Raw genomic sequence first — 20,107 nt, forward strand, 5'->3', positions numbered from 1 at the left:
TGGACAAGCTGAAGTCTCCGAATGCTCTTCAAGGGCTGCCCCATGTAGAGCACGTTGCCATTTTACCAACCTCAGAAGGATGGTAGGGTGAGTCAGTCTTGAGCCTGGTGAGAATCGAACTACCGAACTGTTGGCAGCCGGCAGAAGTAGCTTATAGTACTGCATTCTAACCACGGCTCTTGTAAAGTCCTAGCTGAACACCAAAACATAGTTGTGCACAGGTCTTAGCTGAATAATACCTTCAGTGCTGCTGGGATATATTGTGCTTCTCTGGTAAAGTGAAAAGAGTTGGCCAGTTTTTGAGCATTTTGTATGACATAATTTTGGTGTGCACTGTTTTTGATGGGGCTATGGAAAACCATATCCAAATATTTAAAAGATTGCACTTGTTCAACACTCTTGCTATTTATCTTCCATGTGTGGAATTTAGGTGATTTCCAAGGATCAGGACTTCAGTGTTACTATAGTTGATATCAAATTCTTCCTTAAAGCAGTGTTTGTCTGGAGCATTCAGAGTCCAATTATTGTTCAATTGCTGTGAGCTAGTTTTTTTTTAATTTAAGAAAAACTGTTTTCAGTGGAAAATGCTGGTTCAATGGAAAAATAAATTGGCTAAATTAAACACATGGAAAAACTGTCCATTGCCTCAAGGATATTCATGTTCAGTTTAGATAGATGTGTATATAAAATGTATGCAAAGAGTTATAAACATGCAGGCATTTCTAGGCAGGAATTTTGCTTGAAATCGTCTGGATTTAAAATACAGAAGTTCTTCATGAAAAATCATTTTAAACCATTCTGTTTGCATTAAACATTAAATCTAGCAGCAGCAGCAGCAGCTTTAAATTTTATCTGTGTTTTGCTGAGTTAAATGGCAAGATTGGCCTCGTTTGAAACGAGCATCTATGAATTACCCAATTGGAGATTTTTGACATATTAACACTAGATTTCCACATGAATTGAATATGCAATCCAGTTCTGATTCAAAGGAAGGATGACTGGACTTGCTATGGCCTGATTTCCAAATGACCTAACCCTAAACCATGGGTTAGGACAGGAGTGCAAATTCAGCCTGTTTTTATTTCGTGAGTTTCTGCTTTTCTAACCCTGGTCTTAGTATTCCTCTCACTTTTTTTTTCAGTTTCTTCCCCATCTCTGCCTGATCGTTCCTATCTTGTTTGCACTCTCTATCTGTTCTCCTTCATTCCAAAGCGGGCTGGGGGGGGGGGAGGACTGTGGCACAGATAACTTCTTCTGCTAATGAAAATAGCTCCACTGTTTCCTCTTTTTGGAGGGGAATCAGGAAGAAAACATCCTTCTGGTTATTCGAAGAGAAAACCACAATATCAGAGTGCAAAGTCACTTCCTCTTTTTTTTTTGCAATCATAGACTAAAATAAAAACCCCATTGCCCATAGTTCCTGTTGGTTTGCTTTGCTATAGAGGTAAAGAAGAATGTATGTATATATGATGAGAGAAACAATCTATCCTATGGGTGTGTGAAAATAATAAATTATTAAAGGTTATACATGTGCGAGTGCAGATATATGTTAAATAAATTGTCCCGCCAAATTTGAGTTCATTCCCTGTCCAGTTTTGGAGTGAATCTTTCAACATATTGTGCAACAGAGCTTGTAGCCCTTGAGATGATTGGTTTAACCTAACATGGTCAATCTCGTACAAGTCTGAAAAACATCTAAAAGAGAAGCCATGTTTGTGACATTAAATTTACATGAATCCACAACTGTTCCATAAATTATTCATGTACATCCAAAGGAGTCTAAAATCCTGAGATCCAAATTTAACTCTTGGTATCACTAGCCAATTACTACCTCTCTGAATTGTCTGGTGCATTTCTTATCAATATCAAAATAGTTTCAAAAATCATTATCTTAGCACATTCACCCTGCCCTCTTCCATAATATACATCTATACATGTAAATCTGAGTTGTGTGCTCTTGGCATGGCCACTAAATAGTAACCAAAAATTTCTTTTGGTAATGGAAGTGCAACTTACTTTTCTGCTGTGGCTGTTTTTATTAGAGATGGTTCTGCTGTGGAAATTGTTGGTCTATGCCAATCAACAGTTCGCTGGTTACAGGAATTGTCGGTGAAGGAAGTTATTTCCATATCCTGGAGTTACTGTGAAAAGACATGGTAAGCAAATATGGCTGTGGGGTATTCAAAAATGACATTTACTAATAATAGTAATAAAGTGCCCAAAATGTTTCACACTAGATTTTTTTTGAGCAACTCAAAACGCAACAGAGAGGTTATGACTTCCAACAGGAGATAGCTGGATTAGAGTGCTCCCTAAATCAAGAAATGGTGGATGGAAGAGAAATGAACATTTCACATAGTTACGTGGGATTGTTTTGAAGATTAAAGGGGAGCAAGCTATATAATTGGCTGCCTGTTCCATTGTTTCCCCTAAGCCTTCATTCATGCTGATTTACAGCCAGGATAACAAATAATCTCACTCACAGGCCTGTTTATCGCTGCCTGCATATATAGTGGAGAAATGCTCTGACAATTCCTGAGAAGAAAAAAATTAAGGCAAAGAGCACAAATATAGACATAGATTGTTAGCCAACCTCTATTGCTAGAGTCAGAACAGAATGCTTTTGTTGACGTTCGGCTCAACCCAAATGCAGCAATAATAATAGTTAAGAAAAAAGAAGATACATCCAGATAAGCTTTAGGGAAGGTAAAGCAGGGAAAAGCGGCTTGTTCACTTGAAATGAAGCAATCGCCTCTCCGTTCCCACCCCATCACCGCATAATTTAGATGCGTCCCTACGATAAGGGAGCAGGATGATTTGTACCCTGAAGAACCTAATCCATGGGAGGGGGGGTAGGAAAGCAGTGGTTAACCAGGTGGACTGCGTGGTTGAAGAGCTGTTGTCCTTATGGGAAAGAAAGCAGGAAGTAATGCAGAAGCGACATGGTTGAAAGACTGTTTCCTTCCCATGGGGGATATATAGTTCTTTATAGCTATAGCACCTCCCACGCAGTTCAATTCCTTCTGTGAATTAGGCTCTGCAGCTCTTTGTCCACAGGGGTGAATTTTTAACACGTATCCAGCAGCCTTATGTAACATTAAAAGCATGCCCATTCAACAGCACCTATCAAGCACTGAGTGAACATTTTCACTTTTGGTGGGGCGGGTAAAAAGGCACCCCCACACACATTTCTCTTGCTATTCCTCCTAATCCAGGAGCCTGGATCTGATAGCAAGAAAAATGGAAGAATTGACTTTTTTTTTGTACAGTGAAAGACTCTCCAGCTACTGAAAAACAATGGACCTTGAAAAATACGTGGCCAGAGGACTCGGGGAGAGGGAAGAGATATACTATACATCTGCCATAGGAGCAGGGCATGTCTCCACTTCTAAACCTGCCTTGGCAGGATACTTGCAAAGAAAGAGAAAATGAATTCTACCCAATAAGAGAGAATTTACGGAGATTCTCAATCAGCCAGGTTAAAGGTGCTTTTCACAAGGCACTGGACTTTTCCCCTTAAAGACAGTTTTGCTTCTCATTCAAGAAGCTTCTTCATTTCTTCAGGATGAGAAGTAAAACATCTTTGAGGGGAAAAAAAACCAAGAAGTCCAAATTGCCTTTTGAAAAGCACTTTTGGGACCGATACAGAGGACATATTATAACTCAAAAATATAGTTTCCTCATCCATCTGATTCCATCCACACCGATATATCGACAGTCCTAAATTCTGTTTTCCATCAGCCATTTTTGCTACCTCCATGCTTAGGCATAGGGAAGCTTGGCCTTTGCAGTATGCCTAACTTCTATCCTATACGGTGATAAAGCCAGCTCTGAAACCATCCGGTTTTTAGTCAGGTAAAATACTTGTTTAGATCAAATTACTATTTGTTGTTATTAATGGTCCTCCAGATGAAGTGGGCTTCAGTTTGCCTTGGAAACAGTTGTCCCAGTTCAGAATTGATAGTTAACAACACCGAATCTGAAGAATTTTAGGTAATATATTGTAGTAGCATCATTTTTCTAATTACAGCACAGCTATGAACTACCAGGATGTGTCCTTAATGATTCTTTTTATTGTGTCAGTCAATTGCACAAAACTGATGTTGTTTTCCAGGGAGAGACGAGACCTTTACATACGATCAGTGGAACAGAAAAATCCAAGCCCATTTCGAAAAGCTGTTTTTTGTCTCTGAAGACCAAATGATCCCAACGAGACACATCCAACTCTGGTTCATAAGCGGAGCATATACAAAGACAGCTACGGAGCATCAAGTCCTTGGTGTGATTATCAGCTGAGGCCCAATTTCCCTATAGCAATGGTTGTGGTGCGTATTGTGGTTTTTAAAATGACACGTGATTTTTATTTATTTTTTTGCATGTGTTTTTGGCACTTTTGTTAGCAATTCTGAATACTTTGAATCAAAAAATTGGTAAAATGTTGGAAGATACAAAGGGGATGTTTGCTGGGAGAAGCAGTGGAGTAGATGGGACTATAAACAAAGCAGGGAACGCTTATGGATCATGCTCTTCAATAAATAAGTTCGCGAAATAAATGTTACTTATAACATGGGATATAACTTCAGGACAATTTTGTACCTTTTATGTTTTTTAGTATTCTGTGTTTACATGTGATATCTTTTTCTACTTTAAAAAAAAAAATCAAGGCACCTGAAATGTTCTTTCCTGAGCATGCTTGGAAAGCACTGAAACGTTAGAGAAAAAATTACTTGGTCCACTGGGATGAAAACTTTGACCCAGAGTAAGTATTTTATTATTTATTAAATTACCAACACCGATCCACCCCACAAAAGAATATAAAACAATTATAGGATTAAAACATGAAACATCAGACATTAAAAGCTAAAACATGAAAATTCATATTAAAGCAGATAAAATCCAGTGCCTAGACAGGGTGGATGTAAGATCTTGTACTAATCTACCAGCACCTCCAAACAGGATAACCATATAAGGATCCCATGCCCAGTTGCAAAGCCAGTTTTCCGGCTCTTTGGGAAGGCCAAGAAAATGGGATGCTGAGGGAGATAATAGTCCAAAGTCATGGCAGAAAAAAGCTCTTCTAAACCCCTCCTTGGCTGATGGGATCCGGAGTATGCATATTCTGCCAGGGTGAGTGGCGGGTGGGCCAATGCCAAGTATGCCAAGGTTGACTCAGGCTTCCATCCTTCGAGGTCAGTAAAATGAGGACCCAGATAGTTGGGGGGCAATATTGTGACTCTGTAAACTGCTACGAGAGTGCTGTAAATTACTGTGAAGCGGTATGTAAAGTCTAAGTGCTGTTGGATGATGGAGACATGGTTTGCATAAGAAGGCTTACCTAGTGTAATGAATAAGTCTATCACTGTAATGTGACCCGACAAATGCCGTGCACGACAAAAGCGCCCTGATGAAACCGCAGCAAGAAAACCGCGACATCATAAACGCGCCCACAACAACGCGCCGACAAAACCGCGCCCACAAAAGCGTGATTTAAGTTAAGGTAAGGTTAGGTTCAGGGTTTAGGTTCAGGGTTAGGTAGGGTTAGGTTTAGGGTTAGGGTTAGGGTTAAGGTTATTAGGTTGTTATTACTTGTTTGTTGAAGGCGCGCTTTTGTCGGCACGCTTTTGTCGGCGCGCTGTTGTCGGCGCGCTTCTGCGCTCATTCATCGGCGCAATTCGGACCCTTCGCAGTTTTTCGCCGCAGTTTCATCAGCGCGCTTTTGTCGAGCACGCATTTGTCGGTGAACCTCACTGTAATAGGAGTTAAGTTTCATAAACAGTTGAGTCTGCTACAAGTGTACTAATTTTCGTGTCCATCATCATAGTTTAAAGAAATTCTATAGCGTAAATAATATTTGTTTGAAGATAGATTGACTTAATTAATAGCCAGAGGCCTGAGTCCTAAAAGTTTTTATTTTTATTGTGATGGGATTGATTTTATAAAACTGGGTCAGGCTGACAACTATTCTTTTTCATGTTAGTTTCCTCTGTATCCTGGTTTCTGGTCTTAAGATATTGCAAAAGGGATTCAAGCAGCATTTTATCATTATGTTTTCTTGATCCTATCAAGAGGGTACATTTGAGATGTATAAGATCCACTAATTGGAACTGAATATTTTAAACAGCAACGTCATAGAACATCACATCAGTATATTAGTGCAGCATCACTGTTGTATTAATTAATGCAATTCACTGCAAATAAAGAGTATTGACACGTTTACATTCGTTGCAGTGAATAATGTCTGACTAAGTAAATACACTCCACGTGAGAATAAGATTCACTAATATAAACAAACACCAGATCTAAAATCCTATAAAAATGAATGGTGAAAGCCATCTTAATGATCTTTGTCCTAAGGATTTTTCATAAACTTGATGTGTCTTTCTCAGAAATATAATTGACTCAATTTTTTTTCCTAGTGATATGGTTTATTGCGGTGTTTACGATAATGCCTTAGACAATGATAATTATAATGTGTCTAAAGGATTCAATTACATCAAGGACCTGATAAGTGTTATACTTTATCAGTCCTTTTATCAATTGATTTTAGATTTTCAGTTTTCATATTGAAGCACTGTATCCTCAATTCTGTTTGTTTTGTTTTTAAGGAATGGCTTTGGCCAATTGGATATTTCCTTCGTGCCAAACTATACTTCTCCAAGTTAATTGGTCCAGAGATCTATGCAGAGACTGTGTTTTTGATTAAGAATGTTCTTTCTCGCCATTATGTTCATCTTGAGAGGTAGCTTTTATTATACAATATAAAATGTTACTGTTGAACATCGGTTTTGATATATATATATTTTGATATTTTGATACTGCCTGAATATGTATGATACAAAAATAAAAAAGAATGAAGACAGAAGTTCTGCCAATGTTCAAGATAGAGCTCTGTTCTGACCCCCTCCTCCGTCCAGTAACGAAAGCCGAGACAAGCTTAATTAGAATATCCTCTAATAGCAAGACCAGAATCTCGGTGGCTGAAAGCCAAGCAAACAAACAGATAAGGACCTTGGCAGCAAGGCCGACAAACCTTGGCAGCAATTCAGACAAACCTTGGCGGCAATCCAGCCTGCAAGTTAGTTACGTTCTCTTTAGTCAATGCGTTGACTTCTGCAAAAGGGGCATGTCACAAGCAGTCTTTTTATAGTCTGGAGAGGAGCCTCATGACCACAAGCTGAGCACAATTACCTCCTGTAATTGCGTAATTGTTCCTTACGCCTATTAGCTCTTTGATGGCGTGCATCCAGGAACAACTCACTGCTGGTTTCTGGATCACTCTCCCTTGTCTCCTCCCCACTGGTCCAAGGCTCAGGCGCCACCTGGTGGCCAACCAGTCTCTTTGCACCCTGCTCGGAGTCGGAACCCTGTTCCAGGGTCCTCCACATCCTCCAGAGCCGACTCATAGGGCCCTCGCGTCGGAGTCTGGTGGCAGCTCCAATGGCTCCTGCTGGCCACAACAGAGCTCATACACAGAATAAAATACCTTGAATGATAAAAGTTTTTATAGGCTATTCTTTCCTGTAAAAGGAACTGATACAGTTCTTCCCAGCGAGAAATAATTAGGAGGTTTCATATGTCACTGTTTACTTTTGTATTTTTTATATCTCAATTCAAAGTAATTTATATTAGGGAGAACTATTAGTAGCACCTGAATTCAGAATCAGGAAAACTATGTTATATCTGTGCCTGCCAGCGTTCAAGAATGGGAAAGGGAGGAAAATGGCACCAAACAACCAGAAGAGCTCACACTTCCTACATGTTGTACATGCATGCATAATTCATAGTCATACACCTCCCAACGACCAATAAGATCACACAGGTGGGGCCTCCTCCGGGTGCCATCGACCGGACAATGCCGGCCTGGGCGGCTCCCCGAGGGAGGGCCTTCTCTGTAGCTGCACCGGCCTTGTGGAACGAGCTACCGCCGAGATCCGGGACCCTCACCACTCTCCCGGCCTTCGTAAAGCAACCAAGACCTGCTGTTCCGGCAGGCATGGGGCTGTTGATGAATATCCAGCCCATTTGATTGAATGGATGATAGATTAATTTTAACAATTGTATTTTTAAAATTTTTATACGTTTTTACTTTTGTCCCAAGGGAGTGGGCGGCATACAAATCTTATTAAAGTAAAGTAAGTCATGGAGCAAATGAAATGTTTTTCAAATTAAACAAAAAAATCTGAAAAGTTAAATCAAATTTGAATATTTTAAAATTAAATGTATATCGGATATTATTGCTATTTATTACGCAAACAGTTACAGCAATTATAGATACCTTAGTACAGTGCTGAATGAACCTGAATCATGCAAAGGCAGACATGAAATCAATTTTGGACTTTAATTTGGTTTTTTTTTTTTCACTGCAAACAGTACCAAGTCTGGTATTTAGTTTTACTTTCAGATGCAATAACCAGTCAGGTGTTGAGGAATAGGCTGAATATCAATAAATTGCACCTAACTGGAAGTTAGGGAATCAGCGAAGTAAATTTTCTTCTTGCAGTCACACATGGAAATAAAGTAGATGCTGATCTTCAAAAGATTACTTGTGCTTTTGGACAAATAAAATTCCCTGCAGCGCATTGAAAAATATACGTTCAGGGAATACCTTTTGAGTCACAATCATCTGGATTGCTACGCAATAATAATGTGCTTAAGGTTTACGAGGGTCTTAATGGGTGTTCTATTTCATATCCTAATTGAGTTTGTTCTTCAGAGAGTTTCTCTGAATTGAGATTCATGAGGAAACTCAACGTTTCAGATAGGTTAGGAAAAAGCAAGAACTTGAGCTACATCCCCTTTCTTTTCCAGAAGATGATTTTTCTAGATATAAAATTATTCGGTCAGAAGGTTGCTGCTTTTTGACTGGAAACTGGATTAGTATTGTTAAGTCTATCCCCGTTAGGAGACTAGAATTCTTCAGCAGAAGTTAGTGAGTCGCTGAATAGTCAGAATAGCTTTACTCGCCGTAACAAAATAGAATAGATAGTCTTCGAAATCAGGCTATAAGCAGTCTTGTAGTATATAAACAGTCTATTTACAATACGTTGAAGTTACAATTGCTCAACTCATGATTTACCATGTAGACAGGTAACTAACATACAGGCTAGCCACCATCCAATACACGGTCTTCTCTCCAATTACTAAGCCACATACAGTAACAGTCAGTAACTATCAGGAACTGTGGCACGACAAACCGCGCTCGACTAAAGCGCGGCCGATTAACCGCGTCGCTGACGTCATCAACAGGGCGACAACAGCGACGCGCGGAGAAAGAAGGGCGCTTTAAATAGCGCTTTGAAAGCAAGCCAATTCAAGTTAAGGTAAGGGTTAGGGTTAGGGTTAGGGTTAGGGTTAGGTTAGGGTTAGGTTAAGGGTTAGGGTTAGGGTTAGGTTTAGGGTTAGGGTTAGGTTTAGGGTTAGGATTAGGTTTAGCGTTAGGTTAAGGGTTAGGTTTAGGATTAGGTTTAGGGTTAGGTTAAGGGTTAGGTTTAGGGTTAGGTTAAGGGTTAGGTTTAGGGTTAGGTTTAGGGGATTAGGTTTAGGTTTAGGGGTTAATTTTAGGTTTAGCGTTTACAGCGTGCTTTTTTCTCCGTGCTGTTGTCGCGCTGTGATGACGTCAGCTACGCGGTTTCATCGAGCGCCCTTTAGTCGAACACGGTTTGTGGTGGAACCATCAGGAACAACAGTAGAACCAGTAGAATCAGTAAACTCAGGAAACATCAGGAGCATCAGGGAGCATCAGAGAGAACTCCATACTAGTTCCTACTTCCTTATATGGCTGCTTAAAGCAATAGCATCCAATTACCTCTCTCTTACATTTAAAGTAACAGATACATTTGTTGTAATCATGGCTTATATACATTATCAAGCCAAGACTAGGGTTACATCCCTAACAAGTATGCATAGCTTTGCACTATTGGTTGGGTAGTGTCTGAGAACACTTATTTTTATCCTTCATTAATTTATATCCCACCTTCATTGTTTTTATAAGTAACTCAAGGCGGCAAGCATATTTAGTACTCCTTCCTATTTTCCTCACAACAACCATCCTGTGAGGTGAGTTGGCTGGCTAGGATTCCAGTGCAGTAACTTGCATGCATTAATGTCTGAAGTGAGGCCTGTATACTTTGGAAACCAGTGCACTGGCCGAGCAGATTTTTCTATTTCAGACTGTATAGGAAAGGAAAATATATTGATATGGAATCCATCATGAAAAGAAAAAAAAACGTAAAGGAAAAAGGCAAGAGCTGAGGTCAGGCTGAGCTAGTTGCTGCCAGAGTCACCATGTGGATGACTCTGCTTAACTGTTTAAAAAAGCCTCTTAAAAAGTGCCCTCTAGAGGAGGAGGCGAGAGAACCACTTGCCTCATCTACGTCAGGAATTTTTCGGCTTTTAACCTTGCTTAGCTCTGCTCGAGTGATCATAAAGTCAGACTAGATGAGGCACCTCATTCTCCCGCCTCCTCTTGTAGTTTTTGAGAGGCTTTTTTAAACAGTTAAGCACTAAGCATAGTCATCCACTGTGACTCTGGCAGCAACTACCTCAGCCTTTTTCCTTTTACATTTTTTTTTCTTTTCATGATGACAGTGGTGAGGCTCTGCCCCCACTGCCTCCATGTCCCTGATATGGACACAGAATGGTTTTCTCCCCCCCCCAAATGCTTTACACAGATGCTCTAACCCTCAGTAGTCCCTGAACAACAAGTGAGAACCACTGTGCTGAGGTAATTTCAGCTCTGTGTTGTTCATATCACCTTCACGTCTATGGAGATTCTCAGTCATCCAGGTCATGGTTGTCCCAAAAGGTGCTTTTTCAAAAGGGAACTGGACTTTATTGTTTTTCTTTGAAGACATTCCGCTTGTCATCAAGAAGCTTCTTCAGCTCTGAACCCTCACGTCCAGTCAGAGCTGAAGAAGCTTCTTGGATGACAAGCGAAACGTCTTCAAAGAAAAACAATAAAGTCCAGTTCCCTTTTGAAAAAGCACATTTTTGGGACATATCACTCATGTACAGGCAGTCCTCGACTTACAACCATTCATTAGTTACCATGGCACTGAGAAAAATTGACTGTCGATCCTCACACTTGCAGCCATTGCAACATCCCACCAGTGGTGGATCAGCCGGTTCGCACCTATTCGGGAGAACCGGTTGGTAACTTTCTAAGTAGTACAGAGAACAGGTTGTTGGAAGAAATCTCATTTTGTTTTTTTCCCACTTTATAGGGCTAATCCTGTAAGGAAGGCAGGAAGGAAACATTCTGGTGTGTTTCTAGCCTAATCTTTATTGCCCTGCTTACAGAAACTGCCTCTCCGTTAACCCTTATTACATTGTAACAGCTAAGGCGAAGCACCCATCGACTTGCGTGACCTTGAGTTGGCCACGCCCACCCAGTCACATGACCACCGAGCCCCACCTACCCAGATCGTCATTAGGGCAGAGAACCGTTTGTTAAATTATTTGAATCCCACCACTGATCCTGACACAGTTATATGATCAAAATTTGGGCACTTGGCAATTGATGTGTACTTTGACAGTTGCAGCATCATCGCGCAGCCATGTGTTTGCCATTCAGCTTCTGAAAAAAGAAAGTCAATGAAGGAAGCCAGATTCACTTAATGATAATGTGATTCACTTAACAACTGCAGTGATTTGTTTAACAACAGGGCAGAAAAGTTTGTAAGATCAGTGGTGACTCACTTAACAACTGTCTTGCTTGGCAATGGAAATCCTGGCCCCCAAATGTGGTCATAAGTCAAGGAGTACATCTGTTCTCCCTTTCAAATCATATCCCTCTATTCCATTTAGAGCTGAAATGCCATAATTGAATATCCCTCAGAATTCCATATGGATGGATGGATGGATGGATGGAGGGATGGATGGATGGATGGGTGCTGTGTAAAATTTGTGCACACAGAGCTGTTCCATTTTTTTTCTGTAATATCGGATTTTCCTCTTTCTCTTATAAATAGAAATTAATAAATATAAGAGCTAGTTAGAAATATAGTGCAAAAGGGAAATTAATTTGTCTAACTCATATCTGCCCTGACATTATCTTGTATTCGTTTAAGATATGTTATTCAGATGGTAATATGTTAACTTGGTTTTCTGCAGGTCTCCTTGGAAAGGGCTTCCAGAATTGACTAATGAGAATGGTCAATATTGTCCCTTCAGCTGTGAAACTCAGGCTTGGTCAATTGCTGTGGTCCTTGAGGTTCTCTATGATTTGTAACAGTAATTGTCTGTCGTATAAAACTGCTAGCTTTTGTCTGGAATGCAAATAACAATGCTTGTCTATTGTTAAAAATCCCACATGATAGACGTTGTTAATGCTATTGTTCCTTGGCAACTGTTAGGACTGTGCGAGTGTTCATCATTTGAGAATCACTCAGGATCTTTAAAATCAATGAGTGTATCTTAAAATATGCTCAATATGTATATGAAGTATAAAAGCATAGAAATTAGACTTTGATATGTTTCAAATGCCACGTATCTTCTATTTCCACATGTTCTATTTCAGAAACCAATTAGAATGGTAGCCCTGATTTAAGGTACCTCTATATAGGTAGTCTTCAACTTACAACCAATTGCTTAGTTCCAATGAATTTACTTGGGGGATACTGATAACTCAGATTCAAAGTTCTGACAGTGGGTCCCGCCACAGTTATGTGACTGCACTCCAGGCCCTTGGCAAGTAGGCTGCATTTATGGCTGTTTGCAGTGGCCTACAGCCACCTGACCATGTTTTACTATGGTTTTTGCCAAAAATTGGCATTTACTTTCGCTATTCAGCCAACTGCACCCATAGCAAACCATTGCTTCTTTAACAACCATGTTCCCTTAAAGACTACTGTAAAAAAGGCTGTAAAATCACCTTTTCTTTATTTTGCAACCATCACGAGTTATGACCACGATAGCAGTCTCAATTACAGTTGTAATTTGAGTGCTACCTGCATTTTACATTTAAGAGCCTTAGAAGCATAGTACATCGGACCAGTGGTCCCATATTCTGCTCCCCAGTAGCAATGCTATAGAAATAATATCCCCCTGCTAAGCAGGACATGAATACAAGAGCTCTCTCCCATTCAATGTTACTTGGGAAGGGATCCAGAGAAGCCCATTACCTCCATTACTGAAATGCTGGTTAGAATGGCTAACCAGCATTAATCCTGGATGAGTCAAATCCCTTCCAAAAGAAATTTACCAAAACTATGCCTTGTGTTAGCAAATTCCCAATGCTGTTTGAATAACTTTTATCTACTGTAATGTCCCACCATTTAGCTGACCCTAGATTCTAGTATTTTGAGAGTAAGAGGGAGGAATCTCTCCCACTCTATCCACAAAATGTTAATATACCTTTAACCTTTTCCCCCTCCCTTTCTTACCTTCTTGTAAAAACTTTAAAGACACCTTTCCCTCTATTTTCTTTTTACAATAGGGCATAATTAATTTGGAGCTAGACTTTGGTTTTCTGTGGCTTATATGCTCCAAATGGGAGCCCTTGCACTGCTCATTCAGAATCATTGAAAATCTCAAAGCATACCCAGTGGAGAAGGGTACTTTAATTTAACATACAATGAGCGCCTATAAAAACACACTTTGCTTTGAAGCATGTAATTGTTTGTCCATGCTGTACAATAAAATACCAAGCTTACTCAGGTTATAATGTAGGAGTAAAAGAGTCTCATGTACTAAGTTTGCATTTTGCCAACTTTTGAAAGTTGTTAAAAGCAATTACTGTATTTAGAATCTAATTTATTGTATATATATGTATGTATATATATAACTGAAATGAATTAGGATTGGGGGCGGAAATAAATTGTCTGTAAGACGAAGAGCTTTCTGCAGAAGTCTTGAAAGGAGCCACAACTTTAGTTTTTTTTAAAAATGACGTTCAAGTAGTGTTCAAGTTGCTCACTACTTGCACAGGCACTCCCACCAAAATTGCAACATCACAGCTATCCACAACTGTGGATCTCCTTCAATGTGGGCTTACTATAATAATGTGAAAGGAGAACCTAGTGAACTGGGCTCATCTACATAAAAGGCTTGCCACTCTGAACTATTTCAAGGAGCTATTTACAGGCCTCCCAACTTGATGGTTGTTTGTGCATTAGCCCTTAGTGGAACTTAGCAGGAAGGCAATTGCTTTTTAGCAGAAGGTTGGAAGAGATTCCAGCCCTCAATTTAAGTCAATTTGTTCTAAGTACTTTAAATTAAGGTTTAGTGAAATCATCTGGAACTCAATAGCCAGAGCTCATCTGTTCCATAATTTCAGTGCAATTACTCAGCAAAGGCCAGATTAGGCTACCTGATGTTACTTTCTGTTGCAGGAGGAAATAGCAAGTTTTAGCTTAGTGGGATGACAATGGCAAAAATCACTGCTTTGATAATGCATAGATATAACACAATTTAATGATACTCCATTTCAGCACTGTTGCTACTATGTTTATTAGTAGGGATACCATATCTAGTCTTCAAAAATCCATCTGACACTAGAGGGCAGCAAAAAGGTACAAAAAAGTGGCTCTCTGCTGCCATCTCACAGTCATCAATATTTTAGCTTTGCTATGGCTGCCCTTACAATTATAGCTGGAGTTTTCTCTTAAGGCCATTTGGTGGTAAAACAAGCCAATAAACAGCTTAGAGATCCCACTGAGCTGCTATGTATATTGCTTTTTAAAACTTAAGTTTACATTGGTTCTTTCATACTATGAATAATTTAAGAATACTTAATGATTGACACTTGCACTACTTCATTTAATAAACAATCACTGTCAGCGAATCTCATCTAATAACTAGTAAGTTTACCATTAATAAAAGATTGCTTCTATTATAACATCTCAATTTTTGACATTCCTATCCCTTTTGAGACATAAAAATGAATGTCTAATTAAAATTCTATGTATTTGGTTAGGATTTCAAAAAGTTCTATTAGGAAAATAGATACGGACATATTTATTTCTAAAAATTACATTTGAGGATATATGAATAAGAATTTTAAAATTCTCAATTTTACCTAGCTAATATATCTTGGGACTAGGATTCATATTATTAAAAACAAATTGAGGTGATCCTGAACTCAGTGAGTTGGAAGCATACAGCATCAATTCTACTGATTTCAGAGTTGGCATGTACAATGTTTTCATGCTACCTACCTGGAAATCAGGTATGATTCTATTTAAGACAACTGATTTGGTAGATAAGAATATCTAGATGTTAATAGCAAAGCCAACTGGACAACTGGATTTAGAGGTTCTCTGAAGCAGCCATAATGTTAGCTAGGGGTTCTCCCGAACCCGTGGCAGCCCACCCCTGCCTATCAGAGCTTAGTATTAGCAATTATTAGATTTGAGTCATATATGTTTGAAGAAAATCTAATAGGTTCAAAAGTAAAGATTTCTAAATTGATATATTTTAGTATTAAAGCTCTAGTATCGGACTGGTGGAGCCCAGCGGAAAATGGATGTGGGAAATTCTGGGACTTAAAACCCACAGGTCTTAAAGTTGCCAAAATGGAACCCCCTTGTTCTAGAACTACCAAATCAATAATAATAAAAGTAGTCCAAAATGAGTTTTCTTTCCTGACTTTGAAAACACTGTTTCTTCCAGTGCCAAATTTACTTTGGATTGTCTGTCTAGATAATTTAGACTTTTATTGAGAAAACTTCAGAACTGTGTGTGTACTAGACAATATGTCAAGCTTCAGAGAAATCAGGAGATCCAGGCAGTTCAAATGAATATGAAGGTTTATTGCAAGCTTAAGCTCTCTACAAGAATCTGAAGTACTAGTGGTAATAGATAAGAGTCACAGGAATTCAAGATGGGCTGGACTTAGATCCCTTGTGGATGCAAAGGGACTCATGACTGATATCGTGTTTGACCCCTCCCTCATGCTCAGCCAGTCATCTACATAATATTTTCATAGCTTCGCATTTTAGAGGTACTTGAGGATAAAGGGGTGACTTGTTACCAGTCCTTCTGTTCTGATAAAATTATGAATTGCACAGTCCTGTCTGATACAGTATACATTTCTCAAGTTATTTTAGCACAATAATGTTTAAAAATGCTTAAATCTATATCAACGGTGTGTCTGTATTCAAATGGTATATATATATAAAGGATTTAAAATTTTAAAATTAGACAACTATTTCAAGAATAACAGCTGTGTTTGTAAAAAATTAATATTGTACTTGCAACAATTATAAAATTGTGTTTCACTCTTCCTTCATTGTAGCCTAAACCTAATTAGAAAGAAAAAAGAAAGTTCAGATTAAAATTTCCATTCTAGCAGCACTTAAAGCAATATACGTATAACATATAATTTAGTTGGCAAAATAATTGGCAGAGTTATGTTGTACACTACCGTGTTTCATGAAACTTTTGTTGGCAGATCAAACAAACGGTTGCACAATTTTTTTTCCCAGTCCGCAAATCCTAGCCATCAGCATTTTGTTCTCTTTCAACCAGGGAGCAAAGCCATCTGGATAGCACATCTGTACATCTTTTTTTGCTGCTTTTCAGTTCATACTAATTTGTAACGTTCACTTCATTAGTGCTTATCAGCCCTGAAAACAATGCAGAAGGGAATAATAGAATGGTGCTTGTTTCATAGGAAGTGTAATTGTTGCACACATGAGTCTTGTGTGTCTGTCTGCTACAGGTATTTTTGCGACATTGACTACTATGCAGCTATATGTGAGTGGCATTCAATAAAAATCTAACAATGGTATATTGCTTGTCATGTATTCATTTCTCCATAACTGCCGTGCTTCCTGTTATGGATCCCAGTAGTGAACGGAACATAACTCAGCTTAATTCTACTCACGCCAATATGATAGGAAGGCTACTTTTGGCTTTTAGCAATAAAAGTTCCTGATACTTTAAGGATCCTAAGGTTCAAGTGTTGGGAAAGTCATTTACAAGACAAAGTCTAATTAGATATTCTGTATCAGTGATGGCTAATCTTTTTGTCATTGTGTGCCAAAAGTGCGCGCGTGTGCAACAGTGCGCACAAGCGTGCCCACATCCATAATGCAATGCACATGTCACACCCTCCTTCTGCTCCACCTTGTGTGCATTCACACACAACATCCCTGCACGCCCCCTGCACATGTGCGCGCAACCCCCTGAGTGCTGTTTTGGGCCTAGCAGGCCTTCTGCAGCCTCTGGGGACCAAAAACTGGGCACGTGTCTCCGGCATGCGCCCATCTCTGCGCATGTGTGGCAGAGATCTGAAAACCAGCTAGCTAGCGGGATGTGCACGGACATGCACAATGGAGCTGAGGGGACGGCTCGCATGCCCCACAGAAAGGGCTCCATGTGCCACCTGTGGCACACATGCCATCATGGTTCTATATACTCAGCAATGCAACAGTTACTGTTCTTATAAGAATCTTATTTTTTTAATATACAGGCAAAATGTTACAATCTTTTTGTTTTGAGGTTGTCTAAGGGCAAGAAATTTTAGTTTGTGTATCATTGTATTATAGAAAGTGCAGCAGTAACTATCCTTGGGAATAAAGCTGTTTGCACTACTGTAATGAGGACAGTAAGACTTACTCTTTATTAAAGGAGCAGAATTTAAATAGTTTTGAATAGTTTTCAAACATCTTAAATTGCTGGTTTTTGCAGAATAGAAGAAGCTGTGCATGTTCCAAGACTTGATGATTTATGTTACAGACTGATTTTAACATACACTGTATATATACTGTATATACAAATATTATTTTATATGTAATCAGTATGACTAGAATTCTAAGTAATATGAATGCATGAAGCACTAAATGTAAGAAGATTGTTGTGCAATATTGGTGCAATACTTTAACAAGCAGTGGTATTCAAAATGTTTTGAACTCAAAAGGTTTTCCACTGGTGCGGAATTCTGGGAGTTGAAATCTACACATCTGAAAGTTACCAAAGTTGAGGAGCACTGCTGTATAGGCACATTTTCTGTTGCATTGCTAGTGGTTTCAAACGGGTTGGGGAATTATGGGGTCCACCTCCAACTTTGCCAATGGAAGGGCACAAAAATGTCAGCAGGTGCCTTCATCCAATTCATCTTCACCAAATTTGCTTTTTGTGAGGGGTTTAAACAAAATAACTAGTCTGGTGGACCAGCAAACCTTGAAGTATGTAAGTCACAGCTGTCAAACTCCCAGCCCGCGGGCCAGATGCGTCACAGGCTGGCCACGCCTGGTTTAGTGAAGGGAGGCAACGAATCCTGATACATTATGTGACACCGCCGTGATGACGTGGGTTTGACACCCCTGATGTAAATGTTGGAGGCAAGATGCTAAAAAAAGCAGGAAGATATTTTCCCAGAGGGGAAATATGGCAGAAGTATATGTCAGCAGGAAACTACCCATCAGCAATTCCAGAACATGCAAAACTTCCTTAGTGTTATTTACTCAAGTGTTCCTCAACCTCAGCAAATTTGAGATGTGTGGACTTCAACTCCCAGGTGCTAGGGAATTCTGGGAGTTGAACACTACATATCTTAAAAGTTGCTGAGGTTCAGACATGTGATTTTCTCTAAAACAACTTATCATAGCTGATAAGAACATGCCATGGAAAGCACCTGTACATTACTACCTAATAGCAATTTGAATTTAAATCATAGTATTCTTTGAAAATGCTTTTCCCAATATCTTTTTATGAGCTAGAAGGAATAAAGGAAGCATGCAAACTTTTCATTCATCCAAATTAGAACACAGCATTAAAAGTAAGTTAATTTCAGGGATACTCGAAATGCATTGCTAACTTCAATTACAGACTTACGCAGTGAAAATTACATTTTGTTTACCTTCATTTTCATTCGGTATCTTATTACCTGAAGCAATTCTGGTCTAGAGAGGCAGCATCTACAGGCCTTTCAAATTTTTAAGCCATTTGAGGATGAAGAAAAAGCAATTGGGATGAACAACAAACATTCATTTTTAATATAATTTGTATTAAAATTTTAAACAAGATAAAAACTAATGCAGGTAGTCCTCTACTTACAACTGCAGCTGAGCCCAAAATTTTTGCTATTAAGCGAGGCAGTTGGTAAGTGGATTTTGCCCCATTTTATGATCTTTCTTGCCACAGTTCGGAGGTGGGTTCCTAACAGTTCGCACCTATTTGGTAGAACCGGTTCGTCAAATCTACTGAACCGGTTAGAAGAGGTTCCACCAGTGGACCCGGAAAGCAGGCCACACCTACAGAAGAGCTTCCAAAATTTTTTGAAACCCACCACTGGTCCTTGGATATGATTATTCTACACTATCATGCTCACATTTATAAAACTCAGTGCCTCTGTGGAAGGTAACGATGACTACTGCATTTGTGGTGCAATCAGAACATTGCGTGTGTTGAAGTTGTTTTAACGCAAACCAAAGATGCCTTTTAAAAAACAAGTTGACATCCTATTCTTATGCATGCCAGTGCTGTGTGTGAGGTAATTTAAGGTGGTTCTGACAAGTGTCGTCGGCATCTTCATATCTGGTCACATGGGCGGCAAGCCACTCCCATCCGGTCACATGGGTGGCAAGCCACTCCCACAAAGGAGGCCACACCCACAGAGTAGGTTCGAACAATTTTTGAAACCCACCACTGCCACAGTTGCTGGAAATCATCTGGCTTCCCTGTTGACTTTGCTTGTCAGAAGGTTGCAAAAGGTAAGCACATGACCCCAGGACACTGCAACCGTCATAAATTTGAGTCAATTGCCAAGTGGCTGAATTTTGATCATATGACTATGGGAATGCTGCAATAGTCTTTAAGTGTGAAAAACAGTCATAAGTTCCTTTTTTCAATGCCATTGTAAATTTGAAATGAACTGTTGTAAGTCGAGGACTACCTATAACTGATGACAAACGTTTTTCTGCTTGGGTGCCAAAAGGGCGTGCGCATGTGTGATAGTGCACACATGCATGCCCACACCATAATGCAATGCCCTCCCCCTGCTCATGCACTCCCCTCCACTCCCCTCCTCCTGCATGCATGCAGGCCTCACTGAAGCCTCTGGACTTCTGGTACGGCCGGTTTTCGCCCGTGTTTTGTCCTCGTACGTACGACTGACAGCCAGCAACAGCCAAGCCGCACCTGATTGGCTAAGACGCGGCTGGCT

The 20,107-nt window shown here is 39.6% G+C and overlaps 1 protein-coding gene across 1 annotated transcript in view; it reads left to right on the plus strand.

Moving 5' to 3' along the window:
• Positions 1 to 16,729, plus strand: part of AGL (amylo-alpha-1, 6-glucosidase, 4-alpha-glucanotransferase) — a 60,930-nt gene extending 44,201 nt beyond the window's left edge. The window contains 10 exon segments of the mRNA XM_032219047.1: positions 2,043 to 2,121; positions 2,123 to 2,156; positions 4,115 to 4,192; positions 4,195 to 4,325; positions 4,665 to 4,707; positions 4,710 to 4,740; positions 4,742 to 4,759; positions 6,417 to 6,510; positions 6,606 to 6,739; positions 12,112 to 16,729. Of these exon segments, the coding sequence (XP_032074938.1) occupies positions 2,043 to 2,121; positions 2,123 to 2,156; positions 4,115 to 4,192; positions 4,195 to 4,325; positions 4,665 to 4,707; positions 4,710 to 4,740; positions 4,742 to 4,759; positions 6,417 to 6,510; positions 6,606 to 6,739; positions 12,112 to 12,229 (760 nt within the window). The 3' untranslated portion in view covers positions 12,230 to 16,729.
• The last annotated feature ends 3,378 nt before the right edge of the window (positions 16,730 to 20,107 follow it).

This window comes from Thamnophis elegans, chromosome 5 (genome assembly GCF_009769535.1).
Source record: "Thamnophis elegans isolate rThaEle1 chromosome 5, rThaEle1.pri, whole genome shotgun sequence".
NCBI classification, from domain to species: domain Eukaryota; kingdom Metazoa; phylum Chordata; class Lepidosauria; order Squamata; family Colubridae; genus Thamnophis; species Thamnophis elegans.